This window comes from Hippocampus zosterae, chromosome 19, assembly GCF_025434085.1.
Source record: "Hippocampus zosterae strain Florida chromosome 19, ASM2543408v3, whole genome shotgun sequence".
Lineage (NCBI taxonomy): Eukaryota > Metazoa > Chordata > Actinopteri > Syngnathiformes > Syngnathidae > Hippocampus > Hippocampus zosterae.
The window spans coordinates 6,889,064-6,914,703 of NC_067469.1; the positions used below are offsets into that span (position 1 = coordinate 6,889,064).

The 25,640-nt window shown below is 45.2% G+C and overlaps 3 protein-coding genes and 1 long non-coding RNA gene across 7 annotated transcripts; 1 reads left to right on the forward strand and 3 right to left on the reverse strand.

The window, feature by feature from the left end:
• Positions 1-3,537: 3,537 nt before the first annotated feature.
• LOC127592282 (uncharacterized protein KIAA0408-like) lies at positions 3,538-9,811 on the reverse strand. 2 transcript variants are annotated; one of them, XM_052052899.1, is made up of 6 exons: positions 9,635-9,811; positions 6,481-6,689; positions 5,628-5,882; positions 5,354-5,433; positions 4,524-5,250; positions 3,538-4,350 (listed from the first exon to the last, which is right to left on the reverse strand). In XM_052052899.1, the coding sequence occupies exons 2-6, from the start codon at positions 6,622-6,624 to the stop codon at positions 4,096-4,098; spliced, it is 1,461 nt and encodes a 486-aa protein (XP_051908859.1). In that variant the 5' UTR covers positions 6,625-6,689; positions 9,635-9,811; the 3' UTR covers positions 3,538-4,095. The 2 variants fall into 2 exon arrangements, with proteins under 2 accessions (XP_051908859.1, XP_051908858.1); XM_052052898.1 differs by lacking the exon at positions 9,635-9,811 and adding an exon at positions 7,998-8,995.
• Positions 9,803-14,739, reverse strand: LOC127592280 (protein SOGA3-like). Of its 2 annotated transcripts, none has more exons than XM_052052897.1 (8): positions 14,591-14,739; positions 13,372-13,596; positions 13,150-13,308; positions 12,184-12,243; positions 11,698-11,967; positions 11,151-11,528; positions 10,314-10,958; positions 9,803-9,957 (listed from the first exon to the last, which is right to left on the reverse strand). In XM_052052897.1, the coding sequence occupies exons 1-8, from the start codon at positions 14,720-14,722 to the stop codon at positions 9,847-9,849; spliced, it is 1,980 nt and encodes a 659-aa protein (XP_051908857.1). In that variant the 5' UTR covers positions 14,723-14,739; the 3' UTR covers positions 9,803-9,846. The 2 variants fall into 2 exon arrangements, with proteins under 2 accessions (XP_051908857.1, XP_051908856.1); XM_052052896.1 differs by having other exon boundaries at positions 12,184-12,246.
• Positions 10,938-13,163, forward strand: LOC127592289 (uncharacterized). Of its 2 annotated transcripts, XR_007960098.1 has the most exons (4): positions 10,938-11,081; positions 11,163-11,912; positions 12,713-12,799; positions 12,932-13,163. It is a non-coding gene; the product is annotated as an uncharacterized LOC127592289 (long non-coding RNA). The 2 variants fall into 2 exon arrangements; XR_007960099.1 differs by lacking the exon at positions 12,713-12,799.
• A 1,945-nt stretch (positions 14,740-16,684) lies between the features above and the next one.
• elovl4b (ELOVL fatty acid elongase 4b) lies at positions 16,685-23,269 on the reverse strand. Its single transcript, XM_052052902.1, has 7 exons — positions 22,997-23,269; positions 21,377-21,468; positions 21,097-21,284; positions 20,337-20,417; positions 19,264-19,435; positions 18,912-19,039; positions 16,685-18,002 (listed from the first exon to the last, which is right to left on the reverse strand). The coding sequence occupies exons 2-7, from the start codon at positions 21,441-21,443 to the stop codon at positions 17,715-17,717; spliced, it is 924 nt and encodes a 307-aa protein (XP_051908862.1). The 5' UTR covers positions 21,444-21,468; positions 22,997-23,269; the 3' UTR covers positions 16,685-17,714.
• Between the last annotated feature and the right edge of the window lie 2,371 nt (positions 23,270-25,640).

Here is a 25,640-nt window from a genome sequence, read left to right on the forward strand (position 1 = left end):
ATGGAATCAGTGGGGGGAAAAATGGTTTCTGTGAAACGTGAGCATCCACTTATTTTATGCAATCTGCATCGCCGGCAAATCAGCAGTTCTATTTTGCCCTAGTAGCCAGCCATGTAAAAGGGCTTCTTGTTGGTCATTCCGTCAGTGAGGCTCAAGCTAGTTCATGTGACCGCATTGCCAGCATTCTTCCAACGTTGACTTCCAAAAGTGAATTTGAGACCGTATTTAAGGTGACACTGTCCCTGGCGCAGCTCTCACTCTTACTTGAACCCGAGCCTGTGGCCCTGAAATGTTTTGGTACGTAAACAACTGTAGGAAGAAGACTTTTTGGGCTTTCTAGTTGACCTTGCTTGAAAACAAACCATGAAGCAGCTGTCTTGTTTTTGGTCGGAAGCTGGTCTCGTGGCTGTAGGAATCTGTCGTTAACTTTTCTGAAAAGCAGAGTCCTGAAGCGTGAGTGGTGATGTCATCCTTGCCCAAAGCAGCGCACAGCAAAACCGTTCTGTAAAACTACTCCCAATAATTCCCACTGACTTGCTTTCAGCACCGATTCTGGGTCTAATTTTCAGCTCTGTATATTTTTATTGTAAAAGAAATGCATGTGGGGGTCCCGGACTAATCTTTAACTCATTCACTCCCAAAGACGTATTTAAACGTCTTTTCAGACTCTAGAATTGGCTGGTACTGATGAGTGCCTCTTTTGACAATCAGGCCCCGACTGCCGGGCTCCGTCACTATTCTCCGGTGTGTCCAATTCCCCCGAGCTAAATGTGTGAGGAGCCACACGTCGTCACACCCGCTCCCCGCAATCCAAATTCAAATTGGTCATTCGTCACATTACAAGTAGCCTTCCCACCCCTCTGCCGAGCAACACACTCGAATCCGGCGAGCTCAACCCCCGCCGTCCCCTCGGGACGCTGTTGTTTTGAAAGACAAGCCGAGGCGGGTCGTCTTTCAAAGAGGGGAGGTGTTTCCTATTTTAACGGAGAAGCCAGGCAGTCTCAAGACCCCTTCGCGGACCTCCTGGCTTTCCTTGATAGGGGGCGGGGAGCACTGATCGTACTCATAGGCGGCGATTTGAGCTGCGCTCGGCTTCGATGGAGACATTTTGGACAGGTGTAGCGAGAGGGACTGGCCTTGATGGTAGCTTACAGCTTTCCAACTTTGTCGATGAAAGTGGACGAAAGTTTCAGTTGTAACATTTAGCGGCCCACCGGTATGGCAAAGTTGTCTTATGCGTGAGGACAAAGAGTGCTGGATATCAAACAAATGAACTTCCCCTTTTCACACACCCGCATCTATTTCAAGGTGTGTCGCAGTGGCAACGAACACAAAAGCAGAGCGAGAGCGTGAGCGTGAGATTGACATGGGGGACGGGGGGACCTCGAACCCGGCAAGGAGACGTTATGTCAGCCGTCCAGACCTCACACTCGACAGATGTTGTGGCCATTATCACATTGGCGCCGAAGATATGATACTTACTCGAATAGAGTCTGCGGAGTCTGCCTGGCACCAGCCTGCCACTCAATCTTTCACTTTGAGTGCTCACAGCTATATAAACTTGGATGTGGTTAGCATAGTTTATGAGGCCGCACGCCAATATCGATGCAAGTGCGTGTTTTTCCATGCCTTTTTGGTAAGCAAAGTCCTTCACCGCCAAAATAACTACAGTACGGTAACACCCTTCAGATACACGTTTAATTTGTTCCCTGACCACGCTCATAAGTCAGGATCTCTTATCAGAAATCATCGTGCCTCATTGAAATGAATGGAACTGCCAATAATTGGTGCCAAAAAACAGCAAATATCTTTTGTAATGTTTTTTTTTTTTTTTTTGTCAGGGAAATACCAATCTCTGATATTGTACTTCAGTAGAACATATGAGAAGTAATGAAAGTCATGTAACCAAACAGAATAGTTACACTTTAAATTGTGCCATATTCGAATCATCTCGCACTCCATGTATCGAATCAGCTTTTATTCGAGGGATGCGCACCCCAACCGGTAATGTATACTGTGTGCTCACACAAGCCTGTCAACATTTTTGTAACTTGAATAGTTTGGGCTTTGGAGAGCTTTTTTTCCCCCCATAGTTTAGTTTTTTTGTTTTTTTTTTTAATGAAGAAAATAGCACTGCATTGTGAAATGTCAAGGTAAAAACGATTTTTAAAAAATCTAAAGAAACCGATTCTGACACTCGCTCGCAAAACAAAACAAATTAATAAACAAGCAATGGCCTCTAAAAACAATTGCGGCAGGTTTAAGCCACCCCCAAAAAATTCCCGCCTTATATTTAAAAATAGCATCTTTCAAGGGTCCCAGGGATGTGTAGTTGACGTAACCCTTGAAGTACCTTATCCCCCCCATGCCCCCTTCCAACAAATTATTCAATTTTGAAACTTTAATAACTTGCCGCTCGAAAGTGGTGAGATAGAGGCATACTGTAAATGCTGCGTGCTGCCGATTTGCTACTTGGGCGCTTCACCGAAAGGAAAGAGGCACCGGCAGCAGCTAGAGAAAAAAACCCACTTCAGTTCATCTAAAGAAAAATCTCTCGCGTCCACGTCGTCTTCCACTTGTTCCGTCTGTTAGGCAATGCATAATCCAGATGTTGGCGTGACACCGGCCAATAAACTACACACTGTCAGCTTTCTAAGAATGGACAGAGGGTCAAATGAGGGAAGATGAGGGCCAATGGGACCCCTCGTTAAAATACCCCCTCATGCTGCATTAGGAGGTGCGAGCCTGTAAGTTAGATGGACTCTTGGGCGAAGCGGTAATTTAGAAGATGACAGTTGAGAAGCGTAAAAAAAAAAGTTGCAGGACACAATTCAACTTGCAAATAACCTCCCTCGCCTTTACATTAATTTCTCTGTATGCATGTTGTGTTTCTTTAACCAGAAGTAAGCAACCAATGAGGAAGCAAAGTCCCCCTCAAGCCCCCCCCCCATCCCCACACTCTTTATTTATGCTGGCCTTCGAAACAAGCGGGCTAAGATTTCTGGCACCAAAACACACGTCACGCTCGCTATTTTTGTCCCGAGTTGCCACACAGGTTGAATGGGAGTGGGGGGGGGGGGTGTGAAGTGTCTGCTAATGTGAATGCGCTAATGGCTACTTACTCATCACCGGAATGGAATTGTTTTTGTTTGCATTTCGTCGCCATCTTTTAAAAAAAAAAAAAAAAAAAAAAAAAAGGGAAGATTCAAGCTTTTTAGTTTCCTGTCAAACTAAACATAAAACTATTTGTCTTGGTTAACCACCAATGTTATTGAATCATAACAATCAAAATAATCGGCATTGTAAGATGATAGTCAATTTTACAAGCTGCCCCGCGTGTATTAAAATTGAATATTTACATCTGTAAATTACAAAACATTTGAAGAACTTCTTTCTTGTTGCTTTTTGACTTTATCCTCATAACATGGCAACTTTTTGTTGACACTCGCTACTCAATTATTGACTGACTTTTGGTAAGTCCTTAAAATTCGTGTTTATCAGATTCATGTCATGGTGCAATTAAAAAAAAAACCACTGTTAAATCACGATTGTGTTTATTAACAAGGGAAAAAAAAATACATGAAGGCATACCATAGTCATTCATCACATGGGTAGTTCGGACATATTAAATACGATATATGTATACTTTGACAACATAAAATCGGAAGTCACTCTTGTTATGTTCACAGCACATTGCCGCCCTTGAACTTTGGGCTGCATACAATATCGGCAAGTACATAAATAGAAATGAAAGAAATGCCATAAAAAAACAAACAAAACAAAAAAAAAGCTCAGGAAAGTTGATTCAAAAAGGGGATCGGCAGCTAAGCAAAATGCTAACATGTTGACAAACGATGGAGAATGTTGGATGTCACTCAAATATGGAAACCCGCTCACGCAGTTATTTGTTGCATTTCATTTCCAGTTTAAGGCGCATGTACTCGTACCTAGACCATAAGCTAGGTATGGAGACTATTGAATTAATTCCCAAACGGCTTTCCGTAGTTTCGATGAGCTTCAGAGCCATCATCGCATCGTCCTGAATATTTACACAGAATGTGGCATGGATGGAAAGTCTCTGAAAAAGTAACGCTATCACATGATGACTGTCTCGGCGGGGCGCGGGTAGCAAACGGCCGGGCGGTGCTTGAGGGCCGGGCTCGGGGTTCTGGTCTTGGGGGTAGGAGGGCGGACGAGAGGGCTCGGGGGCCGGTAGTTGGGGCCCGACGGGGCGGCGATTACTACGCTCTCTGTTCTGCTCGCCCATCTGGAAGGTGGACGTTGGTTGGCCGGCCGGGCGGGACGGGAGAAAGTCGTCTTGGGTTCGGGGGGCCACTGAGATGCGTTTACCTGGACAGAGAGGGGGAAAAAAAAAAGATGGATCGGGTTTCATGTGAAGCAAAATGAAAAAAAAAAAACTGGAGTTGACCTGCAATTTGGCCAACTTTCCAATGAATGATTTTTCATAATTTGGAAAATGAATTTCTTATGTAAGCCAGCGTGACAGGGGGCTTAAGACACACCTGCTGCGAAGTGGTTTTGTAGGTCGTGTATCCAGTTCTGGAAGTGTACTCGTGTTGGATCTCCAGCATGTCCAGCAACTCGATGAGTCCGTCATCTCTCCCGCAGAGAGTCAACTCCGGCTGACCCCCAGGCCTGACCCCCTGGATCCTGCCGTCCACATTGGGTTCCCAATGCTGAGACGCGGGTTTCCTCAATTTGTCCCTGTCGGCCGCACTGTTGGACCTGGACCTGGTCCTTGGGCTCCCGAGAACCTGGGCCGTGGTCTGAGATCCTCCTCGCAGATCTTTGTGCTGACGTCTGGAGGATTCTGATCCCCCGCGTTCCACTTCGGAAGTGCATTTTTGGAGAGGGGTCTTACCAGGTGCGGCCGCAGCAGTCTTGCGCTGGCACACGGGACTGAGGCACTTGACCTCCGACGTGACCACGCCCGCGTCGGTGAGCGTCTTGCCTTCATTCTCCTGGAGCATGGCTCCAAACTTCCTGAGGACGGAGGGGCTGCCGCACTTCCTGTCACCCAGCACGCCGGGCCCGTAGGACTTTCTGTCTGTCGTTGGCGACTCCGCTGTGACGAGCTGGGCGGTGGAGCGTGGTGATGAGGCTTCCTTCTGTCTGAGGGGGGGCTTAGCAACTGTGTTTTCCTGGTCGGGGCAACCCTTCGCATGAGCCGATCGGTTCTTCCGATTTTCCAGCTCCTCGAAACTTCCCAAAAATTGCTCATGTCCCGCTCTGTCATAAAGACCAGAGGAAATCAGAAAAACGGGAATGAAAACGTACATTTGGAACATATGCCCCCGAGGTAAACGGCAGTTGAGCCAAAAATCTCCCGTACCTTTGACTCGCTGCTCTTCTTCCGCTCTCGTCTTGGTACACGGGGAAATCCTGACTCACTCGAATAGTGTCGCTGAAGTGCTGAAAGAGACGCAAGCATGCCTTTGTAAATGGTATACCTGCATCTGTCAGTCCAAGCTTTAAATAAGTGCGCTACTTTGGGAGCGGTGACCACATTCCCTTTTGTCAACGTCATGTTTCGCCTCTTTTTAACGCTTCTAATTTGAGTGTTTTTTTTTTTTTTTCAAACGACCGTTTTTTTTTTTGGTACTCACCACGTGGCGAGCGCCATTATTCTTTCGATTCGCGTGCTTCCCGTGGCCCAGGTAGTCCTGCAGTAAGTCACCGATCTCCGAAACGCCGTTCTGGTGGCCTGCGGGGTAGCTGCGCCCGTCGCTGCGGTGACGGTTGCTTTGATGGGCGGGTGTAAAAATGCCGTCGCCGAGGTTCCCGGGGCCGTCGATGATGTTATGGTGGTTGTCCGGGGTGACGCTGTTCCCTCCCCTACGTGCCTGGACTTCATTGTACAGCTGAAAGGTGCAAAATGAACATTGGATTACTTCCCTTTTTAATTCTTTTGCTATTGCCACTCCGCTTGTCGTAATGCCCACATGATATTCTGCACGGCAACCGGCACGCTTCCGTGGGTATCGGCTTTCAAAGCATGCGCGCGTGAGTCTGGCAGTGTTTAGCACATCTGTCAGCACGTGGTTTAATTATCCTGTGACCAATTGTCGATGTCATGACTTCAACACTAGTTGCCAACACAGTAGCAGCGCATACGACACGAATGAACACACTGTGGAGACAGTAGATGGTCACCTACCGTGTTACCAGAGTTAAAATGTGAATTTATCTCTACTTTCTGCATTGGTTTTGATTTTTAAAAATTATGTGATCATCAAAATGTATTTTTCTAATTAATTGATTAATTAAATTATTTTTATTTTAATTGTTTTAATTAACTATTTTGGACATACGATATCTTTATAAAATAAGACTTTTTTTTCCAGTCCTGGAACATGTCTCTCACAAATCATTACGTGTTCATGAGTGTAATTTGGTGAGTCGGTACACGTCAGATCCAAAGAAGAGGAACCAAAGTGTAAATGCAGGCGCAGTTGTCACCTCTTCTATTTTCCTCTGAATGTCCTGCAGCTGGTCTTCCCACTCTTGCATCTCAGAGTCAAAGTTGTCCACCACGTCGCGCCTCTCTTTGCCCCAACCTCGCCCGCCATGTGCCAGCCCGCGCTCCAGATCAATGGCCGCCATGATGTGGGCCTCTTCTTCTTCTTTTTTTCTCTCTCCAAATAATGACTTACGATTCACTTCCCCGTCTGTGAGTGACAGCAGGGATGATTTTACAGTATGCAACTTGCAACCTTATCGTGACCGATTATGCTGGAGAGCAAAAAGATCTACTGGAACACATGCAGCATAATTGACCATTAGAAAAAAAGAGTTCCAGAAGGTCCCCAAGTAATCTTTAGGAATAAAGTTTGCCCGCACAGACAATGTATGCATGTGAGTATTACTGTATTGTATGGTATGTTCTACTTGTGTTGCTAGCAGTTGTTTGTTTGAAGGTCAATGCTAATTTCCTTTAGCCCCTTGGTTTTAGTTAAGGACTTTGTTTGCACAAAATGTTTGGTTGAATATTGGTTGGCTTGGTCAGATTGACAGTTGAGTTCAATTGCGGGTGACGAGTAGAATTGAAGCAAGCACGCTGGACCTCTAACTGATGCTAATGAGTCCTTTTGTTTCCTTAGCAGTGTTATACAACGTAATTTTTTTGACAGTGATAGAGTGAGGACAAGTACTAAGGAATACTTTCAAACGTTTTGCGTAATGCCGTTACGTCCTCGTCATAGCTTCACAGCCTGCGTTAGACCTCCTGCGCAGCACGTGTGAGCGCGCCAGCTACGTTATTTGATACAGTTTTAGCTTCTCGGGCCACTTCGCCAAGTAGCACGAACGACTCTCCAGGCATGCGTCCCAGCGGCTATTTCCCGTGAGCACACATGCGGCCAGAAGAATGACACCAGGTCCTCCTGCTGCTCGCGTCATTACTATTTTGCGTGTTACCATTGCAGACTTTTTTTTTAAGGAGCCATAGTATAATTTGAAATGAGCACTTTTGACTCATTCACTGCCGAAAATGTTTACACTCGTCATCTGGAATCTTATCGTTTTCCGTCATCGATGTATATCTCAACAGGTACGTGCGGAGTAGGATCTTGCCCAGCTTGTACTCTGAAATTCAGGTTTGTAAACCACTGTGATGACAAACAGATCCCCGTAAATGTTCAATTTGCATGGCTTTGTATTTATTGATTTGTTTATTATTGCTTTAAGTGCTTGTGTAATAGCGCCTAATATAATAATGTCAAATATATTTCCAAGTCGGCATAGTTCCCTAGTAGTTTGCACGTCTGCCTTCCCTTCTGCCTTTAGCCCACGTTCCGAAATGATGCGTGTTAACCGAACACGGAGTTGTCTATTGGCGTGAACGCAAGTGCGAATGGTTTGATGGTCTGTATGTGCCCAGCCATTGACCACAACCATTTCAGGGTATACTCTGCTTCTCGCGCCATGAACAACAATTAAGAATTTGATAACAATTAAAAAAAAGAATGCCCCCCTACCTTGTTCCAGGTGCCAAACCAAAAGCTCTAGTCTCCCTGCACTCTAGTAAATCCCCCAATCGGGTCCAGTCCCTGGTCCAGAGTCACCCCCGCTTTCCTCCAAGCAGTGCCACTCTGCAGCCTCAGTCCCCTTGTTTTTCCTCTCTCGTGTTACGAAAAGCTCATTTTAAAGAGCCCCCCTCCCTCGTCCCAAAGTCACACCCCCACGTTGAGGTCAAGTCATTGAACAAAAGAGTAAACAACCTCCTCCTCCCTCCATCTGTGAAGGCGGAGCTTTTGTGGTTTTGGAGGGGCTTCAATATCATAATGTCAAATTTATTCCAGCATCTGAAAACTCCAATAGGACAACTGTCGTCACCATCATCCCGGCTAAAATTACTCAAGGGATAGGGGTGGCGGATTGCGGAGTTGGAGGGAGGGAGAGTGTTTACACAGCTATTTAAGCCCTCCGACGTCTCCAGGCCAATCGGCTTCTCTGTTGCTACTCCGCTCGCAGGCGTCCGGGCAGATTTTGTCTTGTGACTCGAACCATTTTATTCCAATGGATGCCCAGTGGGTGGCTAATTATATTTGATTCACTACAGCCAACTACCCGTTTACCATGTGGGGGGTACATTCCACAACCACACGCAGAGGTAAAAATCCACAATATACGGTACAGACCATGTAAAACACCTTTGAGATATGAGCTTTATTGTCATTTGACCATACTCATAACTCACAACACTTGTATCTGAAATCATTTTTGCCCGATAAAAAACATGGAAAGGCCAATAGCCTGTTCCGGCCTCCCACTCCCACAAATGCTTTTAATTTATGGTATTTTATGGTGTTGTTCATTTGGGTGTGCCCGCTTTAGCCACCGGGAGGCAGTATAACAGTCATATAAACACTGTCAGTGACTGACTCAGTTATATACTGTAAGTCATTTTTTATGGAGGATAAAGAATATATGCCTGTGAATATGATGTTATGGTTCTGTAGTTTATGGTCAATGCATTAAGTGTTCTAAAACCGCAACTATTACTGCTAACCATTAGTATGTCAATGGCACTATTTATTTTGGGGTTTCGTCGCCACCCCCTCCCAGAGATTTCACTTTGTGCGGGCGCAAATAATGCAATTTTTTCAAATAACAAGCCTATTTTGACAACGCAAGCCGTATAAAGTATAGTAAAATGTAGTAATTTTATAAAATACTATGTAGAAAATATACTAAAATTAACAGACATCAAATAATTACTCCCGTAGCTCTTGAGTCAAGTGATCAAATATTCCAAGATCGACTCCTAACTTCCTGGATGCTTTAAATGCAACAGAAATGCACGGAATGCCAGTGTACATCCTGACGTAAATCAAAAACAAACTGTCTCTGCTTTAGGCGATGCCAGCGGGGGTGGGGATTGGATTTTGTAACCTGCTTATGAATAGCAATGAGATGACTTCTGCCCTAAAGCCCAAATGTGTCTACAAGCAAGGTTTAATCAGGACACAAAGGTCATTGGGGTTTACTACCCCGAGCTTTTCAACAACCATAAAGCATTCACAGCTAATCAATATTGAAAAATAATCGAATCTTTCTCAATAAGGAATAGTTCCACACTCATGTGGTCTAACAACGACCCAAGTGATCTCACCTTCTCCAGGGACTTATTCCGTCGGGTGTTAAGGAAAACGGGAATGTGGTAGTGAAGTGTAGCGTTTCCCCCTGTGATTTTTGGGAACCTTGGCAACAAATAATGCGGTGAGAGGGAAAGGAACAAAAAAATGGTCAAATCAACAGAAGAACCGACAGGGGATGCATGCCGAGAAAGAAAGCGGTGGCAGGGTGGTGGGGGGCGGCGTTGAGTCACAGAACAAAGAAAAGGGTGAAGAGAAAGACTAGCTTAAAGATGGTGGCGTAGGAGAGGGAGGAAAACAGCACAAGTATGAGGATGAACAAAATGATTGGCTGGAACATCTAGGAAGTGGAACATGAGGTTGCGAGTGAGGAAGAAAATAAGAATTATCATCAGCACAAAACTATCAGAAGGAACGATTGAAAGTCGGTCCCTCCAGGATTTTTTTTTTTTGTGATGTCACGACTGACGCTTAACTCATTCACTCCCAAAGACGTTTTTAAACGTCTTTTCAGACTTGGGCCAGAATTGGCTGGTCCTGAATGACTTAATGCAAAGTCAGCCGATCTGTGTGAACTGCGATTGGATTTTGTCAAATTGAACCAATCGTCGGAGCGTCCTTGTAAGTTTGGCCAATCATTGCATTCTCCTAAAATCCTGGAGGGACTGTAAAAGTGGCCGATTTTTCATTTCTCACCGACAACGGCTCCTCAGTATTCCTGTCCTCCAGCCTGGGCACTTCCAATCTCTCAACGAAAGCCTGTAGTTCCTTCCTGAAGGCTTTCATCTGCGAGATGAGGTGATACAGCAGCTCGTGCTCCCTGATCCGGCCCCCGTCGTCCTCGCCGCCTTGCTCCAGCTCGCCGTTGGAAACGTACACCCTCGCCTCCGAGACGATAGCCGTCGTGTCGGCGATCAGTCGGTCGATGGTCCGGACAAGCCTCTCCGCCTCCACTCGGATGTCGATCATCTGCTGTCTGTCACGCAGACTGCACCGTCCGCCGGCCAGGAAGCGAGCCAACGGGGAGGAGGCGGCCCCTTCGGGTCCGGATGGAGTGAGGAGACCCCTGGTGGGTGTCACGCAACGACCGACGCCGTTGTTGTTTCGGACTTCATCCGGATCGCTTTCGCCGCCGATGGGGCCCTCGCGTTTGCGGTGAGGGGGGAGCAGGCGGGAGGATGTGGAGTCTTCGTCGCTTTCGCGACGGCCGCTCGTCCCGCCGCCGCTGTCGCTCTCGGCGTCGCTGTCCCTCGGACTGGGCCGCAGTGACAGGTGGGAGGCCAGGTCGTAGCGCTGCATGTTGGACAACAGAACGCGGTTCTCGTATTGGAGCTGCATCACCTGAACAGAGGAAAGTCGGGGATTACGTTTTTCGACACGTCAAATCAGATTTTTGTGACTCCTCCGAGATCCGAAGAAATCCCAAAGCCAACACTGAATACCATTTCTAGCAGAGTTGGTGAGGTTGTTATGCAAAGTTTAGTTCAGTCTGCATGTATCGGGAAACACGTTAAGTCAATAAACCTGTCACACCTTGCCACTTAGGTCATTGATCTGAAGCCTGGCCGCCTTCAGTTCCTCCTGCAGGGCCTCGGCCTTCGCGCCGTCCATCCCGCCTACCCCCGAGAATCCTCCGTGCCGGGCCCCGCCCTCGTGAGTGCCGGCTTTGAATCGCATCTTGTTCAGCTCGTTGGTCACCCTCTGGTTCTGTTCCTCTGCGTCGGCGAGGTTCCTCCTCAGAAGCTCCGCCTCGTCCTCCACCAGCTGCAGCTGCTGCCTGAGCTCCGTCAGGTCGTCCCCGAGCCCTCGCCCCAAACCAGGACCCCCAGCTGAGCCGACCCCGGAGCTGCCCTCCCCTTCGCCCTCACCGCGCAGGTCGTCCAGCTCGGCTCGGAGGCCTCGGTTCTCCACCTGGACAAGACAACAAGGAGAGACGGCGGCTCTGAAATGCTAACCGTGGCTGTTTGTAATTACTCCCGAGCCGCTACACATCCTTAATTTGCCGTTTTGTAATGCTGCAACTCAGTTTTCCTGTCGCAAATAGAGAGCATCTGTAACTGATGCTGTTGTCCACACGCACCTCCAACTCGACTATTTTCCTCCCCAGGATGTTGGCTTCCTCCTCCACAAGACGGAGGCGCAGCTTGAGCTCTGACTCGCGGGTAGACGGCGGACCCCCGGCCTCGCCCTTGGGATGGCTGCTGTCCAATTCGCCGTAGAAGGAGCGATACTTTTGCAGCTCTTGCTCCAGACGGTCCTTCTCCTTGTCGATGGTCGCCGTCTTCCTCCTCATGAGTATGGCCTCTTCCTTGATCAAGGCCAACTGGCACTTTAGGTCCTCGTTGTCCTCCTAGACAGAGAGAGGAAAATATGTTTAGGAATTCAAGATGAAGTACATGGAATCTGATTTTAACTCATTCAGTACCAGCCAATTCCAGATCAAGTCTGAAAAGACGTTTAAAAACGTCTTTGGGAGTGAATGAGTTAAGAAAAGGGATTTAAGATTCCAGCACAGATAGGATTTGGTGTCTTTCTGAGCCAAAACCTCTTCAAATCATTGCCTCACCTCAGTGGGAGTCTGCGCCGCTTTCTTGTCTGTCTTCTGAATGTCCTTCCCTCCTCGTTTCTTCTGAGGCAAGTCAATGATAAAAACATTGGTGAGAAAGTTGATTACAGCGAACCCCCCCCTTGCTTCTCTGTCTTTCTCTCCGACAAGTAGCGCCCTAAAGCGGTCACCCCAGCAGACCATCCGAAGGGGAGATTGCTAGCTAGCTAACAGCACGTGGCAAATATGCCGTATCACCTCCAATGCAAATTAAGCTACTGTAGTTCTTGTATGGTGGGGGAGGGGTAACTCATGCCCAAGATGAAGTATATCACAAGGCACTCTTTCAGCTCCCCCTCCTCCTGAAAAGGTGAAAAAACGTTGAATGCTATCATTCCTCAATTTAGAACTACACAGTTCATAGTCTCGATATCGATATTGTGTTTGGAAATCTCTGAATTCACTTTCTTCAGGGTCTTGACAACAAAGCAAAAAAAATGTGTGATGTCGTCGTCCCAGACCCTCTTCCTTCCGCGCTTTTATTTTGAAGGGTCCACTTCCAGGGATCTTCTGTCTTTCTCCCTTTACTTTCAGGCTGCTTTCAAACCTGCAGCTGATCAGCAATCACCTCCCGTGTGTAAGAGTTTTCCTGATCTGCATCCTGATTCACGCATTATGGGTGGTATCTAGGCCATTACTAGTGCACACGCTCTACCATTTTTGTATTTTTTTTGTGCGTACTGAATCGTTCTTGTTTGTCTTGTTCCAGTGCCCGCCTCCCTGCCCAGCCTGGCTCCACTTTTTCCTCCCCGGACCACTTGACCCTGCACCCATCCTTCCCTCATCCCGTTCGCTTTTGGATCCTCTGCCGCCATTACCTTCGCTACCCATAACAAACTGATCACGAAAAAAATTGGCCGCATAGCGGGAGGGCGGGGGGCACAAAACACTGTACTGCCATGCCCAATGTAATGTTTATCTACCCACCTCTTTGGTTTTTTCTAGTTCGTTGTGCAGGGCTTGTTTGGTCACCTCCACCTCAATGAGGCTCTGTCTCAGCTTCTCGTTCTCGTCTTCCGTCTTGGCGCGGGTCTCCTCCACCTTCTCCAACTCGTGGTGAAGCCTCACTGACACATCTTTGGCCACCTGCCCCAGCGGCGACGTGTTGATTTTTTTTTTAAACCCGTGAACGAAGCGCGCTCGCCGTACCTTGAGGTCCTGTTCCAGACTCCTGAGAAGCTCCTCGTCGATCTCCCCCGTGTGGGCGTAGCGCAGGCGCTTCCTCTCGGCCTTGCGCAGGCGGTACTGCAGGATCCGGCAGTTTTTGTTGGCCCGCTCCAGGTCGCGCTTAATGTCCTGCAGCTGACACGTGTCTTCCTCATAGAACGTGTCACGCATTTCGTCCATCTCGGCCCTCATCTCCTTGATCTCGCACTGGACGGCAAATATTGAGACCATTTTACTAATGATGGGCCGTCAGAACCTAAACGCTGTCAGAACCACGGCTGCGATTTTATTTTACATAATTAGAAATTAGGATGCATATGTTAATTTGCAGCCCCATCTGTTGCACAAAATATCTCATTGCGCTAAGGGGATCATTACGAGTCGGATCAATGCCCAATTACTCAACTGCCTGTTTAGATTCAAGCGTCGTCAAAATGGCGGTTGAATGTGCCCCGTTTGAATCTCAATTCCGACCTCGGTTTTATAACGTGGTTATCATTGTAGTCGAAGTTTAATTTGCAGTGAGCTAAAGACGTCACATTGTGAGCTATCCCGAATATTTCGGCGTGCCAAAAGATGAGCAACAGTTTTCCATGTGATGCATCCAATCGCAATAATAAGCATATTGTGATAAATTCATGACGGTATGTGAAACTGAGCGTCATTGTCTTTTTCGCCTAACACGATCTGTAGGGTTTTTTTCTTGCATAGGGTGTGTTTTGCTTGTGCTATTTTGCAGATTTGTCACCAATGACCAAATGTATTAGAATTAACTGAGCAAGTGAAGGAGGCATTTTTTTACACTTTGCCACATCCAATACGGATGGAACTCTTAAAGTATACTTAAAGTATTTTTCCTTTAAAAGAAAACGAGTCAGTTGTCATTACAGAATACTTGCAAGTCACCTGGCATGGTCAGGATGGTACCACCTCTGCCTCAACTTGAGCCCCTGATTTTGGTACCCTTGGAATAATTGTAATGCGGAAAATAGTTTCTTACATGTCGAGTTTTAGAAATATATTGCAAGTTTGAGTACAATGTCAAAAAGGGTGGATGATATCATTTCATGATATATTGATCTAAGTCAAATGAATTGATTTTGCTTTTGCATGTTGTAGTTCATTAGTTTTGACTAAACACTTTGTAAACAAGCAAAGCAACAGCAGTTGATGAAATTGGCATGCTTTTCCCCCCCACAACCTTCAGATAGTCGTTTTCTTCCAATAGTCTCTCCATCTCTTCTTCCAGCAGGGCCTCGTCCTGCTGTGTCATAGATGCGTCCTCGGTGGCCTGCGCAACCGGCCGTGAATCTCGAAGAGCAGCCTCCTCCATTTTGTTTTGCTTTTCCTCGCTCCTATGTATTTTTCATCTGCGTGCTCCAAGTCATCCGGCCAGTATCCCACACTCGCTCAAGGCGAATCGAAAGCAGGCCCGGCCGGCGTCGGCGTTCACCGGGCAGCCGCGCAAGCGGAACTCTCTGCCCCCCACAGCGCGGTTCTCCCGGTTTGTTCAACCGAGGGATGCAAGAGATCCAGTTGGAGGATTCACATGGAACGATGGGGAAGGGTGAGCCAGCGGATAGCAGAAGCATCCGCCCTTTTCAGTGTTCCCGTGAACAGCTTCAGCACCATACGGGTGAAAAGATGAGCAACACCGAGGCTCTCGGGCTCCCTCTCCCTGCCGTTTGCCTTCCTCAGCCGGCCTGCTTCCCTACCCCCACCCGCAACGCTGGTTCCAACTGTTGTCCGCAACAAAAAAAAAGAGAAGAGGAGGTCTGGTGCGGGGTGGGTGACCGGGACCTCGCCCCGGCACTTGGCGCGACTTCCTGGCTGGCAGCAACAGGGTCCTTTATTCAGATGCTGTTGACGGAAGGTTTTGTCGCAGCGCCACCATGTGGCACCTCCAAACCACTGCAACCACTTGCCATTGAAATGTGGTGAGTACTTTATTTCATCGTGGCATTGTTATAATTCATCTTTAATGTTCTTTTTATTGTTGTCTTAGACTTAATACAGAATATTTGTAATTTTAGTAATAAGAGGTTTTAAGAAAAAATAATTTGCCCAGCAGTGAAGTAGCATTTATGCTAACATAGGCTTACTGACTGTGCGGTTGGAACCCCCAAACTTTACGTGATTGGAAAAGTTGACTTTTATGAAACGTTACACGCTTTTGCCCTCCTCTCACATTTTTCCTTGGTCGTAGGAGTACGACGGCTACTCGTTTGTCCAGCAGAGGGCGGAATGTACTCACAAATCAGACGCTGTGCATATGGAAGAGGAGGAGGAAGGTAAATAAAACGCTGACTGTTTCTTCCGCTGGGAGAGAAAGAGCTCCTTTGCTAATGAGATGAGTTAGTGGAGGGTCAGGTTGACAGGGTTTAACCCCCTCCTGACGACCCTTTAACCTCTCCTAGCAAAACTGTACATTTCTGTGTCGTTAATGGTAAACGTTTGTTTTTGCAACAACAGTTCATTTCCAGTCAAGTCTGACAATTTTTTCAGCTATTCTGAGGAGCTTCCTGCAATGGGGTGGAACAGACTGGGTTATTGTGGCCAGGCAGCTATACGCTTCTGACTGAAAATCCTTGGCCCTCTTGCAATCCCTTTTAAATCCTCAGTCTTACGTCGATCTTGTGTCGGCTTCACAATGCAAAGATCTGAAATTCGATTCCAGGTTTCAGTCTTCCTCTGTGGAGTTTTACCTGTTCTCCCTTGTGCTCCTTTGTCTGATATGATCATAAAAATAAACATGCGATGTGATGCAAAAGTACTGAAATCTTCAAGGTCAAATTTAGTTGAGCTGTAAAGTGAATTTCTGGCTCTTCCTGAAATTTCACCCCAAAACCAAATATCCTCAACTTGTCGTGCAACAATAATTGTAACAAATATAAAGCATTTGCAAATTTTTATTTCTCCACGAGAAACAGCAGGTCTTGGTTCTAGAGGAGACCTGATAGCAGATTAGCCAAGGCTTCTCCTCCAGTGACCTGTTTTCCCGGGCAGCCCCTGAAGTGACGTAGCAGTAAGCTCTTTTGCAGCTAAAGCCAATTTGCCCCCAAAGATTAGGACAGAGCTGTCTGGACAGGTCAAAGGCAGACTCTAGCTTTCTGTAGCTGCCTCTTCTTCCTGGACATAAAACACAGCAGACACAATCCATAAGGGTGACCGTCACTGTCATTTACGTTTGTCAGGGGTTAGGTGGAGCAACAAACTATCTCTAGCAGTTACATTTTGCTTCCATTCATACAAACTCGATTCCTTTCAACTATGTTGTGGCAGTGAGAAGACAACATGGAGCTCAACCTCATTCTCTTTATTCTCGGCTACATTGCACAGCAAAAAAAAAAGTGAGGGCCCACAAAAATAGTGTTGCCAAAGGGGGAAAAAAATGCATAAATACTAGCAATACAAATAAACTACAGTTTCCCACTTCCCCCGACCTGTGTTTTCAGTTATAAAAACAAAGACAAGATTCATCGCCATCAATGCAGCATGAACATGTTGCCGAGTAAAATGATTCATTCGTTAAATTCCATTGCTGTCCAAATGAAAAGCACGTCTGACATTTTTAAAATTGGAACACAGACGCAAATAAATCAGATAAGAGCAACAAAAAAAATACATACATTTAAATAGAACAGAGAGGTTTAATCACACAAAATAAATCCAATGCAACAATGTGGAGATGCATCTGTTTATAGTGACAATTTGTAAACATATGCCCCCTCCCCCACTTAAAAAAAATGGGTGGTATCCCTTTCAGCGCTTACATTAGGAATGTTGTAGAAGTGATCATTCGAAAATGGAAACGCTAATAAATTGTCGCATTTTTGATATTTATCGGTTTTCTTGTTTTCACATAGTGTAGAGTATAATATAACTCGTGATCAATAACAACCTATCATGAACATCTGGGCATTTATCAGTACCCAAGCAGCTCTGACTTTCAAAAAGGTCGCTGACCTTTGCTATCAAATAATCATAACTAGAAGCGGAATTCGACTATTGAAGCTCTCCAAAAACATGACTGGGTTTATTTTCTCAGTTGAATGTGAACTTTTGGGATGGTAAGTTGACGCGTTTTTCAAAAACATTGCGGTCCGAGTATGTTTGGACAGAACGACGTGGAAACCTATATGATCAGCGTTTTTTGCCTTGCTCACTTTTTGAAAAGGAAATGCGTGACGAAAGACGACGGGTAGCCAGAGAAGCAGCCGCTGCGCAATCATTTTGTTGAAGCGGTCGCCCCATCTCGCACTCGCCATCCTCCTTTTCTGGCCCTTTAAACATGTCCTCCCGCTCATCGCCCAACGGGCAGTCCTTTACTCACGCTTGGCCCGTCCCTTCTTTTGTGTTTTGCTGTTGTCCGGCACCGCCTCGCCTGCTCTGCTGTGGCCGTTGGTGGCCTTTGCGACGCCGTTGGTGACGGCCTTCGCTTGGCCCTTATGCGCCGCGGACGGCTTGCGTCGGTACGCGTGGTAGTAGAAGTTAGCGAAGAGGATGATGAAGGTGACGGCGTAGCCGATCAGGGCCCACTGCATCCAGTTGGGGAATGGGCAGCCTGTGTAGAGGGAGTGGCCGGCGTGGCCGATGGTCACGTGGAACTGGATCTGATGGACACAGAAGCAAAGCCTTGACTTGATTGACAATTTTCGCCTCTTTCTCCATCGCGTGAGATTTGAAATGTGTCAGTTGACAAAATGGGCGGGAGGTAAATTCCTTTCAGGGTTGACGGAACGCTGGCCGTAATTTACTTTTATACACCGGTGGGCAAGTGGATCCAAATATAGAATTAGTGGAATCCTCCCCTTTGGGAGAATGAATCGACTTTTCACTTGCTTGGATTAATGTCACCGACTTGTTTTTTTTTTTATGTGAGATTGGAGGTTAGCAAGCTGACTAGATTTTTTTAACGTTTTAAATGGACCTGTGGGAAAATGTCTTCCACTAACACGATAACGGAGGGTTGGTTCCCTTTCTGTCCTTGAAGATGGGGCTACTACACCATGAGAGATTTTAGTAATTTTTCAAATCAGAGATGCACGTCAACTTTGAGCGATTTAAAAACTTTTTTAATATATTTTTCGTGTGTGCTGATTCCGAATCTGTTCCATTTTTTTTCTCAAACACATCAGATGTTCATCATAAAAATTAGGATTTCAAGGTCAGGTTCAGCAACAGGTGGATTTTTAAAAAAAATTCAATTTAATTTAAATCTCCCAAAAAATGCACTAGGGAAAAAAAAGTTAAATCAGCATACAAAATACATTTCAACGACATCTATGATTAAAATTTGCCGTTTGACCAGTGCTATTCCTGACATCCACTCTATTTATACTCCTCACAAACAAGTTCCACTGAATCACTTTTTGAAAGAAAATAGAAAGATGGCCAAACGTTTTGGGGAATCTAATGGCACAAACAATTCAGCTTTTTGCCACCCGGGAGTACCCTTGTACCTAATGTTTGCAAACATGCCAACTAGCAGCTAGTTAGTTAGCTGGATATTGATGTATTACCATCTGCATAATGGTGAGGTATTTCTTCCACCAGAGGTACTTCTGCATCTGCGGCCCCAACGCAGCCAGACCGTAGTAACCGTACATGACGACATGGATGCCCGAGTTGATAGTTGCGCCAAAAAAAGCTGTGGAGAGCAAAACAGTTTTCAAAAAGAAAAAAAAAATCTCTTCATTAAAAAAAAAACAACTAACAGATAGTGATGACATGTAACATTTTGAAAAACTCATTCAGTACCAGCCAGTTCTGGTTGGTCTGAAAAGACGTTTAAAAACGTCTTTGGGAGTGAATGAGTTAAAGGTGAGATTGCAAAGATTTTTCTGACTTCACGCTAATGTTTTCCCATCTCACCTTGCCCACCAGGGACCCACTTGATGCCGATCCACCAGAGGATGAACATGGTGCAGTGATGATAGACGTGGAGGAAGCTGACCTGGTTGAACTTCTTCCTCAGGATGAAGAAGACGGTGTCCAGGAACTCCACCCCTTTGGAGATGTAATACCACCAAAGAGCAGATGCTATCTAAAGACAAGGAAATGACAAAGAAGGCGAGTGAATCATGGCCGTGAGTACCTCTGCTTCATTTCAACCCTATTAAATATAGCTGAACGATTACTCGAGTTCACATCGACGTCACAACTGCAAATCGCAAAGGCTGCAATTTCGGGAGGTGGGGTGGGGGGGGGGGGTCACTGACAGTATTTATGTGAGATATAGTCCATAATAAATAGCGTAATCTTGAGTTACAAGTGGCCCGACTTCCACATTTTCCAAGTCGCCAGTTGGTGGTTCAGAATGTTTGTGAGCAGTTTCAAGTGTAGTTTTTACAGTTGCATTTTTACATACACAATCACCGATTGCTGCTTATTGTTGTTGTTGACGACTTCCAACTGATAGTTGCTTCCAAAGCCGCTGTGTCCTGGGTACCTGAAAACCCCAGTTGTTGGTTGTTGATTGGGAACTGTTCATACCCCGAAGGCACACCCAACACCGATCGGAGGGTCGTCCCAGAGTCGGACTCGGTGTCCGACTCTGCTTTTACCGCTGCCCGGTGCTAACGTGGGGGGCAATGACATAGTCACACCAAAGTTGCTCTCTGTCAGCCGCGCGACTGTGGCATTTCTTATCCTGGGCTAGTGCCTCCTTGAAAGGCATGACGGCCTGCTGGTGGGCGGAGCTTTAGGCTGGTGACACAGTCGCTCCACGTATCACAGGCAATATTTAGTCAACTCCAGCTAGCCAGTTTAGTGGTCGACTTTTTTGTTGTTGTTTTTTTTTTTGGGGGGGGGGGTTGACATAAATTTTGTTTTATCATTGTGAATTATAACTTCCAAAATGTCTTGAGGCTTCGTAAATGGGAGTATGTGCTTCCATTGTGTGTGTGTGTGTGTGTGTGTGTGTGTGTCTTATGGAGAAGGCTCACCCTAACTTCATTGACGTCGTCGGAGTAGTTGACAGGTTGACAGAGGTAGCTGTAGCCAGCCGCTCTCGAGGCGAGCAGGAGCTGTTTGAACAACAATTCAAGTTTGCATTGAGTTCACAAATCAGTGACTCTCTTTCTACTTTTGTAGTATCCCACTTTTACTGTTCTATTTTAAAAGGCGGTGCAGTTCAATGAGTTTCGATCCGTCTTTTGTTCTGAATGAAGTAAAAAAAAAAGTCTACAAATATTTTAGAGTGAGTAGTATTCATACTGCGTGCGTGGGTTGGCAGGCGAACAGCGGGGAACGAGCATGGTCATGAAATCGGCAGTTTTCACTTTCTTTATCGACTATCAGTGGCTGGCGCAGGTAAATGTTGACCAAAATGCAAAATGAGGCCCAGCTTTATGGCCTTGTAGTTCCGAAATTTGACTAGTTAAAGAAACAGTACCATTGCTAATGTCATTTAAGATGCATCAGCTTGCATCGCTGTATGCCTCGGAAAGATTTGATTGACATGGCGACACAGGCTTAAATCTGATTGGACCAAAAAAAAAATCTAACTACACTGGAAGTAATGCAGCAAAAAGAAACCCTATGACGAAACTCCAGTACAATAATAGACTGTTGGAAATAAATGAATACAATTTCATGAAATATTGCAGTTTAGGTAAGAAATGTAGGTCGGTTTCAGGTCGTGTAAATAATCTGGAATCTACATTGAATGAATTCTAAAAAAAATTGAAAGTATGTGGCGCCGACCTCTTTGGCGATGTAGAAGTTGAGGACCACCATGCTGAAGTTGTAGACAATCAAAGTTTTCCTGAGCGTGTAGGGCTGGCGGTCCTGCATGTATCTAGGCCCCGCCCACAGGAAGAGCAAGTAGAGGCAGCTGATGACCAATGTGGGGTAGGGCGACGACATCAGCGGCCACGTTTCCACCCGCTTGTCTGGAAAAATGCATTGATGTCACATCATTTAAATGCTGCTCTTGTACGCATTTGTGGGTAGTGGGGGGGGGGCAAAAAAAATGCAGACTCACCTGCTATAGTAAGGCTCCATTTGTAAAACTCTACTGTGCCGTTGACCAAATGCATTACACCCTCCATGGTGCTGCCTTTGCACTCGATTATACTGTGACAGGGAGACAAAAAAGGCATGTGAAGATGTAAAAACGGAATTACTGACCCGACTGTGTCAACGCAGGCAATGTAGATTGAGTGACATATGAGCTTTGTATTCAACTCAACAGGTTCAGATTTCATACTGAGTAAATCTGTGAGCAAATTGAGACAAGATCGTTATTCTCGCAGTGTTTTTGTTTGCTGGTCTTGCCGTGTGATGTTACGAATTTAAATGACAGTGGCTATAAAAGAATGTCGACAGAACGTTGTATAAATGTCAGAAACGCCGCATCAAGACATGCGTCACCATGCTTTGCTCTAGGTATGGTGTTGTTTTGGTGACGATCCATGTTGTGTCGGATTGGTTTGCTCGGTCTGTAAAGAAATCTTCCAAACATGTGAGAAAATGTGCTATGGTCCGGTGAAACGGATCATGCAGTGGCCCATTAGTGCCAAGGAACTAAGTTGAGGTTAGGAGCTTCATTTAGACAGACCAATGCCATGTCTAAGAGAAAAGTAGTGCTTTACCGCTGTTCTTAGGCATCATAAATGCATTTTTTTCCCACCAGTGCTGTTTTTTTGGAGTAATTTCTTTTACATTTGTGTCTGTCGAAATTCCCACCAACTCTCTGATTGTGTTCCAAAAATTATGCTTTGCAACAAGCAGTCAATCAAATATGTGACTTTGCGAAATAAAACAATACAGCGACTCCCCTCGACGATACAGTGATACGAACGATACCCTTCTACAAATTGTGAAAATCTGTGAATCGTTGAATGGTTGGAAATTATAAGATTTGACCGGCGAAGTATATCTGGGACATTCACCTCATTCACTTCATAGTGTTGCGTAATCGCCTGTGTGATGAGAGCAGGTATCTGTTTATTAATCTATAATTAATCCCCGTGCACCAGACCAGATCCACTTTCAATAATTCAATATCCTAATGCTGTTTAGAATTGACCTCCATGTTTATTTACGTGGACAAGGTCGTTTAAAAAAATGGCTTCCCCCCTCGTGTGTTTTTTGCACTCGCAAAAACTTGCATTTGAGTGTTGGGGCATTCACAAAAAGACGGTGGCGCATGCGTCAGCAGGTTCTTGTGTCGGGGCGCTCAAGAGGCTTAAATTCAATTGATCAACGAGCTTAGAGGCGCTTGCAGGGCCTAAGTACAAATGCCAGTTGCATGTTTCACGCTCCGCGCACAGAAAAAGAACCATTTGCGTCTACTGAATATGTGTTCATTTCCAGCTTCCAACATAGACCAATTCGTACCAATGGCTGCATTTTGACACCCAAACCATCTCGGTGACTCGCATTGGAGTTTAATAGATTTTAGTTCGAATCGGATTGAATTGAACATTCATTAAATTGCACCGCAACCGTTGCCTTTCCTATAATAAACACGCAACCGTTATCTTTCCTATAATAACCCCGAAAAATAACACTGGAAACGACTCTTGTAATTCTACACGTACGTGGATGCAACACGGCAGAAAAAAAATAAAAATTACAAATTAATACGCACAGTACTTACCCCTTTGCTATTTAAGAGGCGTTTAATGACATCCGGTGCAATTGATCTGCCAGTTACACCTCGTCCGTCTTCACTGGGCTTCCGTTACCCCTCGACATTAAATATGTTTTTTAATTTTTTTTAATACATCGGCAAGAAACTACTCAAGAAAGGCAAGCAGACTAAAAAGGTTTCTCGGAAAGGCGGGCTAATTTACGGTGTTTGAAGCGAGCTGCCGCTTAGCCTGCTCATCTTCTCGCCGTCCAACTCGAGGAGCCAGCTATCACTGCGCATGCGCCTCTCATCTCTGGCGTGACGCCGGCCGCCGACCAAACCCTCTCTTCAGCCCATTATGATGGTGATTCTTATTATTCATTCACATACGGCAAACAAAACAGTTTTACACTCAAAACTATCATTATTCTTTTTTTATTATTGTTATTATTATTTAGTTTTTGTCAATTTAATTGTCGCTCAAGTGTCACGTGGTAATGGCCGAACGACTTGCAGTTGCTTGCTTTTCCCACAAGATGGCAACGCCGAGCTGACCTCAAGACAGCGTTAAACGCTCTCAAGTGAGGCTTCTTTTTGATTGATTTTCTTTTTTTATATACAGTATTTTTATTTAGCTATATTTCCAAAACAAATTTAGGATATATCGATTCAATTTGCGTCCAGTGTGTGCAGTGCCCAACCTCTTTTAGCACCTCAGAGTGGTTTCACGCAGTGTATTGTCATTGCTTTTTTTTTAATACACTTTCCCCTCTTTTGGTGCTTTAGATCATATTATGCAAGTATTTGTTAAAATGTCTCCGCTAATCGTGGATCTGTGGTGCGACTGTGGTTTTTCGTGGTTACAACTGGGAGATCAGTGGGTACTAAGCGGATCCATTAAGTGCTGTTATTCAAACCAGTGAGAGAACGAAGAGTCATCATTCGTGTGTGTGTGTGTGTGTGTGTGTTTGTATGTGTATGTGTTGACACTATAAATGACACTCCCAATTACTGTAATTCATGCTGCCAGAGAGGTACAGTATACACTTAACTGTGTTTTTTATTGCTGTTGTATAGAGAACTCGTGTACATCAAGCGCCTTACAGTATGTAAAATTTGGAGTTTAACCATCATTTTAGGTCGTAATTATGCATTGAATGTTGTACAATTTTGAAAATTACATGAAAATAACTTAAATTGTCAAAATAGTTGTTTCAGCTTTCATGTTTAAGTACGATAATTTCTATTTTTTGTTCTCAGTCCTGGTCGGTTGATTTCAGATGGTCAGCATTGGTCAGCTTTTTGTAAACAACTGAATCTGACTGGGATATCCATGTGCATTGTTTTTATCTTATAAATTCCCAGAATAACTCGTTTTTCAAGTTACTAGCTATCCACTGCTTGCTCCGCTCCCATCCTGAAACGCCACCACTTAGCGACGTGAACAAAAAAAAAATGAGTCATTGAGTTACGATAATTCCCGCTCATTTGGGCAGTAAAATCCACAGGTGCCAATTATTACATTGAACTAAGAGTCAAGCATGCAAACTCAAGAGCCTACTCCAGTACCTGTTGTCACTGATTAGGCCACACCCCTTAAAGCACACATCAAACATACAACTCATACAATATGTCCACTAATTACCCTCAATAAACCAGTTTATTTCGTCACATTTTCTTAAACATAGCGGGTGTGTGTGTTTGAGTGCGTGAGTGTATGTTTGTGTGTTTTCATCCTTTTATTTGTTTTCAACCATCAGTTAAAATAACAACATTCGTCACCATGTCATCCTTCTCGGCTCTTTCCATGTTCAAAATGGCAAACAAACACATCCCAATGTGGAAAATGCCACTGAGCGAAGGCGTCGCCATCCACCACATCCCCCCCCCCGAATCATACATCATGCCGAATTATTAGTCTGTTATGACAAACGCAGCATGTGCAACAACCATTAAATGTGTGAGGGAAATCTCTCTCTCTCTCGCTCTCTCTCACTCTCCCTCCCCCCGTGCACCACCTGGGACACGCCATTTTCCAAATACCTCGGGAGCCTTTTGGGGAAATACCACTTGGACAAAACATATCCGCAACCGTGCAAAGGGAGCCTCTTATTTCAAGGCTTCCTTTTGCTAATGCTTTTGTTCCAGTGTCAAACACGTGAAGAGTTTTGCATTTATGCACTGTAATTGGTCATTTTGACGCTCGAGTAATTGTTGAGAGAGCTTGTTTCATTGTAAGCTTAGTGAACTAGCTTCAGCTTATTAAAAAGAAATATTCTGTGATTTGTCGTCTTCCCGTGAAAGCAAATTTTGTGTCGAATTAAAATAAGACGTTTGCAAACATCTGCTTTTACTTTGGAAAACGACAGTCAACATTTTTGCCGATTTACGGACATTTTAGCGACCAAACCAGTTCGTGAATCCCAATTTATGCTTGTGCATCTTCTGCACATTTCCATTTTCAATTTGTAATCATATCCTGTAACGAATGGAAATGTATTTTTTTAATACGTTAATTGAGTAGTGAGATTGGAATCTTCTCCCATTTTTAAAAAATATGTTCCCCACTAGCACATGTGCTAATGTGTGACGGGCGTCACTTCTCATCACCCTCCATCATCGATAATGTAATATTCACATGCCATAGTTGCGCGGCTCTTTTTTCCCCCCT